At 52.5% G+C, this 7,362-nt stretch overlaps 1 gene segment (V, D, J or C); it reads left to right on the forward strand.

Annotated features, from left to right (window-relative positions):
• Positions 1 to 3,542: 3,542 nt before the first annotated feature.
• Positions 3,543 to 7,362, forward strand: part of LOC124230723 (immunoglobulin heavy constant mu-like) — a 33,335-nt gene continuing 29,515 nt past the window's right edge. The window contains 1 exon segment of the C gene segment in view: positions 3,543 to 3,790. Coding sequence covers positions 3,676 to 3,790 — 115 coding nt within the window.

Consider the following 7,362-nt stretch of genomic DNA (forward strand, 5'->3'; position numbering starts at 1 on the left):
GAGCAAGAAAAACAAAGCTGGCGGAATCACAATCCCCGATTTCAAAACATACTACAAAGCTACAGTGATCAAAACAGCATGGTACTGGTACAAAAACAGGTCCACAGATCAATGGAACAGAATTGAAAGCCCAGAGATAAAACCACACATCTATGGACAGCTAATCTTCGACAAAGGAGCAGAGGGCCTACAATGGAGAAAAGAAAGTCTCTTCAACAAATGGTGCTGGGAAAACTGGACAGCCACATGCAAAAGATTGAAAATCGACCATTCTTTTTCACCACACACCAAAATAAACTCAAAATGGATCAAAGACCTAAAGATTAGGCCTGAGACAATAAGTCTTTTGGAAGAGAATATAGGCAGTACACTCTTTGACATCAGTTTCAAAAGAATCTTTTCGGACACTGTAACTCCTCAGTTGAGGGAAACAATAGAAAGAATAAACAAATGGGACTTCATCAGACTAAAGAGCTTCTTCAAGGCAAGGGAAAACAGAATTGAAACAAAAAAACAGCTCACTAATTGGGAAAAAATATTTACAAGCCACTTATCCGACAAAGGGTTAATCTCCATAATATACAAAGAACTCACACTGCTTAACAACAAAAAAACAAACAACCCGATCAAAAAATGGGCAGAGGACATGAACAGACATTTCTCAAAAGAAGATATGAATATGGCCAATAGACACATGAAAAGATGTTCATCATCGCTAATCATCAGGGAAATGCAAATCAAAACTACACTAAGATATCACCCTACCCCCATTAGATTGGCAAAAACATCCAAAACCAAGAGCGACAAATGTTGGAGATGTTGTGGAGAAAGAGGAACCCTCATACACTGTTGGTGGGAATGCAAACTGGTACAGCCACTATGGAAAACAGTATGGAGATTTCTCAAAAAGTTAAAAATAGAAATACCCTATGACCCAGCCATCCCATTACTGGGTATCTATCCTAAGAACCTGATATCAGATATCTCAAGAGTCCGTTGCACCCCTATGTTCATCGCAGCATTATTTACAATAGCCAAGACGTGGAACCAGCCTACATACCCAGAAACTGATGATTGGATAAAGAAGATGTGGTATATATACACAATGGAATACTACTCAGCCATAAAAAAAAGACGAAATTGGCCCATTCACAACAATGTGGATGGACCTCGAGGGCATTATGTTAAGCGAAATAAGTCAGTCAGAGAAAGACGAACTCTATATGACTCCACTCATAGGTGGAAATTAGTATATTGAGAAGGAGATCTGATCGGTGGTTACCAGGGAAAAGGGGGGGTGGGGGGAGGGCACGGAGGGGGAAGTGGTGTACCCACAACATGACTAACAAAAATGTACAACTGAAATTTCACAAGCTTGTAATCCATCATAACATTAATAAAAAAAAAAAAAAAAAAAGAAAGGACGTCCTGGCCCAGACCTGGGCACCAAGGGCAGGAGGGAGCCTGCGGAGGCACGGGGTAGGCCGTCTCTTCAAGCAGAGAACAGACCTTCCTGCCCTGGGGGACTCCTGGGGGCTCCCTGGGGCCCCTGGCTGCAGGGTTTTCTGTGGCCCCAGCATGGGGCCGGCTCACTGTGCTTATGCTTACTTGCAGTACTGGGGCCACGGCACCCTGGTCACCGTCTCCTCGGGCGAGTCTGGCGTCTGGCGTACCACCCGGGACAGCGGGACTCTGTGCCTAGCCAGGCCTGCTGTTTCACGTTTCATCTGACTTGGGAGGGGGTCTGGGGCCGGCTAGAGGGGGGCGTTTTTGTATGGGAGAGCCAGCAGGGCAGAGGCTGTGGTCCTGGCACCTCGAGCACTGGGACCACGGCATCCTGGTCACCGTCTCCTCAGGCGAGTCCACACCAGCTGCTCTGGTGGGCATCTGGCCAGGTCCCGGGGCCTACGGCTGGTCTGGGTGGGCCGAGTCTCTTAGCCTGGGGTCAGACTGGGGCCCCGCTGGGTTCTGGCTCCATTAGGGACTGGTCCTCGGGCTGACAGCCCCAGGGTGGGGAGCAAGCTGAGAGCTGGGAAGGAGAAGTTGTGGGCAGAGTGGTGCCGGCTGGGCCGGAGGTTTGTGTGCGAGGGGCCAGGCAGGCCACACCAGTGTGGTTATGGCTACATGGATTACTGGGGCCAGGGCACCCTGGTCACCGTCTCCTCAGGTAAGACGGCTTTCTCCCTGCCCACTGTCCTGGGGGCTGGGAAAGAAATTTCCAGAGGCTCCTTGGTCTGCATGGGGCCCTTGTTCTGATCAGAGGCTGTTTTCTTCTGGGTTCTACACGCAGCCTTTCTGCAGAGACAGGGGTCTTTGCCTCTGGAAGGCAGGCTGGGCAGAGTGGGCTCCAGGTCTGGGGACACAGGCACCTAAGGAGATGCCACTTCTGTCACACCGGGCGGCCGGGCAGGGGCTGAGGTTTTTGTACACCCCCTAATGGGGCCCATGGCAGTGTGACTATTTTGGCTACTGGGGCCAGGGCACCCTGGTCACCGTCTCCTCAGGTGAGTCCCACAGCCCTTCTCCCCTCTCTCTCTCTCTCTGGGGGTTTTTGCTGCATTTTGGGGGAAAATGAGGATGTCTGGGTCTAGAGGCTTCTCTGGGGATCTCGGCCACCTTGGCCTCTGGGTCCAGTGGTCCTCTCGGCCCTCAAGGGGCACAATTTGAGGTGGTCCCGAGACCTTAGCCGGGTGCCAGTTCTTGCCTGGGGCCCAGGCACAATTGTCACAATGTGACAACGAGTTGGATTACTGGGGCCAGGGCACCCTGGTCACCGTCTCCTCAGGTGAGCCCCACCCCTCCCGACTCCGACCACTCTTGGGGAGATCGGGTCTCAGGGTCTCGATGTCGGAGGTCAGGAAAGGGAACAGGGGAGAAGGTCCCCTACAGAGGGGCTGGAGATTGACTTTCCCCGGGCCCAAGGACGCCTCCGTATGGGGGGGCGAGGCGGCCTCTCTGGCCATTTGACGTGAGCCTTATAGGGGACGACTGTCGCTTGTGTCAATCAGGCTTCGGCAGCTCTGAGGCCCCCGTTCTGTGGGCCGGTGGCCGTCAGGGTGATTGGACTGCTGAGTTCCGCTTAGGGGCTGTGGGTTCACGGTCAGAAGGCCCAGGCCGGCATGTGAGGTCTCCGGGGCAGGTGGGAGGGAGCGGCGGGAGGACGGTTTCAGGCCCCTCCCGGGAACAGTGTCTCAGATAGTCAGCTTCTGTGTGGCCATGGAGACAGGAGAGGTCTCTGGGTGGCCTTGGGACGATGCCGGGCCAGGCCCCAGGGTTTTTGTAGGGCGAGGATGGGAGACGCCACCATTGTGATTATTATGGTATAAGCTACTGGGGCCAGGGCATCCTGGTCACCGTCTCCTCAGGTGAGTCCCACAGCCCTTCTCTCCTCTCTCTCTCTCTCTGGGGGTTTTTGCTGCATTTTTGGGGAAAATGAGGATGTCTGGGTCTGGGTCTAGAGGCTTCTCTGGGGTTCTCAGCCACCTTGGCCTCTGGGTCCGGTGGTCCTCTCGGCCCTCACGGGGCAGATAGTCAGGCCGGCATGTGGGGTCTCCAGGAAAGATGGGAAGGAGCGGCCGGAGGACGGTTTCAGGCCCCTCCGGGGAACACTGACTCAGATAGTCAGCTTCTGTGTGGCCATGGAGACAAGAGAGGTCTCCGGGTGGCCTTGGGACGATGCCGGGCCAGGCCCCAGGGTTTTTGTGGGGTGAGGATGGGAGACGCCACCATTGTGATTATTATAATGCTATGGACCCCTGGGGCCAGGGCACCCTGGTCACCGTCTCCTCAGGTGAGCCCCACAGCCCTTCTCCCCTCTCTCTCTCTCTGTTTTTTGCTGCATTTTTGGGGAAAATGAGGATGCCTGGGTCTGGGTCTAGAGGCTTCTCTGGGGATCTCGGCCACCTTGGCCTCTGTGTCCAGTGGTCCTCTCGGCCCTGAAGGGGCACAATTTGAGGTGGTCCCGAGACCTTAGCCGGGTGCCAGTCTTTGCCTGGGACCAGGCACAATTGTCACAATGTGACAATGAGTTGGATTACTGGCACCCAGCTAAGGCCAACAGTGTCTCAGATAGTCGGCTTCAGTGTGGCACATGGAGACAGGAGAGGTCTCCGGGTGGCCTCGGGACAATGCTGGGCCAGGACCAGGGTTTTTGTGGAGTGAGGATGGGACAGGCCACCATTGTGATTATTATGATATAGACTACTGGGGCCAGGGCACTCTGGTCACCGTCTCCTCAGGTAAGAACGGCCATTCCATGGCCTTTGTTTTCTGCTCCTGTCTGTGGGGTTTCTGGGCATCAGTGGCTGGTCCTCGGGACGTGTCCCCCAGGGGCCTGGGCAGACTGGCTAAAGGGGGACAGGGCTGGGTGCCTTAGGGGTCTCAGAGCCTCTCCATTTTCTGATGCCTTTTGAAAATTGGTCTAATGTCAACATGCCGGACATGCCGCGGGCCATGGGTGTGAAGGGCCAGGCTCAGGTGAGACGCCAGGCAGGACCCCAGGGCCACAGGACAGTGTGGGCTGTGGTGGGAGACGCTTGGCTGTCAGAACCGCGGCGTCGGTGAAGGAGCGGGCCTCGGTAACTGCCTGCAGAGCCGCAGAACACCGCACGGAGAGGGCAGGGAAATATTTTCTTCAGAATTATGAGTTATGTTCTGTGCTGGATTGTATTTAAAATTCTTTGTTGGTTAGGAAGAGAACTTTCTGGGTGCGGAGGGACTTGGAGTCCTGGTCTTGGTGAGAGTGGGGTCCCGGGCCCCCTGAAACAGCGGGCGCCGGGGGGCTCCGGGAGGACAGCTTCTGAGAGAAGATGCTTCATTCCTCTTACAAGGCGCGCTTACTAAATATTGAAAGACAGGATATCTTGGAAGTGGCTGCTGAGTGACTTTAAAATGAGAGAGATTTTCAAGTATATTTAATTTTTTTAATCTTATCATTCAATTAACAACTATAGTCACGTCTTTCTGGAGTTGACCGTGGTGCGTGTTGAGTGGAGAAACAGTAAGGGGTGCGGGCAGCTCCCCGCTTCGGGGCTGAGTTTCGACAATAATAAATTAAGCTTGTTTTTTGAATTAGTCGAGCGGTGCTTGGAGCGGATGGTGCTGAGCTGGTGAATGTGGCTGCATGCGGGCCTCGGACGCCTGCAGCAGGTGGCAGGAAGCAGGTCGAATCGAGAGTCTATTTTAGGAAGCAAGAAAACAAGATTGGCAAATTTATAGTTCACGGTTATGCAGGAGTGGTTTTCGGATAGTTTTGCCCCAGAGATCTGAAAGCGTTCCACCGAGCAAAACAGCACCTGGCTGATTTGCATTTCTAAAATAAGGTGAAGACCCCTGAGAGAAACTAGAAGCTTCCTTTTTTAACTGTTTGAGTTTAATTTCTCAGTCTTAGCTTACCGAGTTTTAATTTGTTCAAACTTAGCTTATCAACTTTTCATTCATATTCATTTTCAAAGCAAGGTGTTTAAGAAATTAAACAGCTTTAGGGGCAGTTTGTCAAGGCATTCCTGTAACTTTTTTTTAATTGTTAGTCCTTCAAATGGTACTTAACTGAAACCATTTCCAACGCCCCAAAGCATTGCTTTTAGGATGGCTGTGTTCACAAATTTAGAGTTAGCTGATTTTCTCTTCATGATTAAGAGACACTTTGACATTCTGATAGAGTTGCCTTGTTTCAGTATTTTTCAAGACTACTTTTCAAGTATTCACCTTAGGACAAATTTCAGGTGAAATGTGTATAATTGTCTTGAGTTGTTTCAGTTAAATTATTAACTGAAATTATGAACTTGAATTATTTCAGTTAAATTCTTAACTGAACAATTAAATTGCTTCCATTATGTTAGCTGGTGGATTAAGTGGAAACCTAGTCAGGCGTCGAACCGGGGGAACTCAGGGGCCCTTCAGAAGGACGGCTTCTGCTCTGAGGCATCGGCCCAACTTAGTTGAAGGAGCTCGGTGGAGGGTCTGAGAGGGCGCCCGCCAGGCCCGCCGTGGCTGGGGGTCCCTGGGACCACCTGGAGCCAGGAATGCGTGGTCGTGGCTTCTGCCGCCAGGCCAGCCGGCTAGTCACGAATCAGCCGTTTGGGATGGATTTGGAGGAATTCTTCCATGCCAAAGACCCCACGGGAGTCTCCAGTGACCAGGCACCGAGACGGTAAGAGAGAGGTAGCCACGGCTGCCAAATTCGCTGACCTAGAAAGTCTCTATTTGATGTTTTTGCTTCTACTTGAAGGGGACTCGCCCTTTAACAATGGCTCAGTGAAGACAGAGGTTGCTTTGTGTGAATGCCTTGAGTGGCCATTGTCTGGGTCACTCACACTTAACTTTCCCTAAAGAACACTTCAGAGAAGCGCGAGGAGCCGCCGCCTTATTTATTAACTATTGACAATCGGGCTCCCAATGCCTTCACATAGACAAGCACCGCTTACGTGGTCTTTGCTGAAGCTCTAAAGGCAACTCTGGGTTTTAGATGATTATTGTGCATGAGAAAGTAGCGCACAGCTTCTAAAGAGCTTTATGGTGAAGAGCAGAATTCTAAGTGGCAAATTCAGACAAAATGCATTTCCTGGTCATTTTTCATGATTCTTATCTAGAGGGAATGTAGTTAAAGTCAGGGGCTTACTTTAGATTCAGAAGGGAGGAATTCGGGCGAAGGGCATGTGCCCAGGCGGGTGAAGGCGCAGAGAGGGGAAAGCCCCAATGCTCTTCTCGGTGCAGAAGCAAGGCTGCCGACTCCAGAGCAAAGGAGGACTTTTTAGTTCTGATGATGGCAAATGCTCCTCAGTCCTCACAACATGTTTTAATGAGTTTAGGGTTGCCAGGAAGAATTTTACCCAGGTAGCTGAAGGGTGGTAGTGATCGCTACATCTCTGGGAGCCAAAAGCAGGCTGAGACTGGGGTCGAGGAGCGAGGATTTGGGGTGCCCAGAGGAGACAGACGAAAAGGGATGCCCAAGGGTGGAGAAAAGCAAGGAGAGCAGCGGGAAGCAACTGAATCGAGGCTGAGCCCAGGAGTGCAGGATGCCTGATAAGACGCAGGACCAGCGGGCTTTCAGGACTGTACAGGGCTGCACCAGGCTGCCCAGAGCAGGACTGAGCTGAGCTGAACTCAGCGGGATTGAACTGGGCTTTCTGAGCCCAGCTGGGCTGAGCTGAGCTGCCTGAGCTGGGCTGAGCCAGGGTGAGCCGAGCTGAGCCGGGCGGAGCTGGTCTGAGCTGAGCTGGGCTGAGCTGAGCTGGGCTGAGCTGGCTGAGCCCGGCTGAGCCGGGCTGAGCTGGGTTGAACAGGCTGAGCTGAGCCGGGCTGAACCAGGGTGAGCTGAGCTGGCTGAGCTGGGCTGAGCCGGGCTGAGCGGGGCTGAGCTGA

The sequence above is a fragment of the Equus quagga genome, chromosome 20, assembly GCF_021613505.1.
Source record: "Equus quagga isolate Etosha38 chromosome 20, UCLA_HA_Equagga_1.0, whole genome shotgun sequence".
Classification (NCBI taxonomy): domain Eukaryota; kingdom Metazoa; phylum Chordata; class Mammalia; order Perissodactyla; family Equidae; genus Equus; species Equus quagga.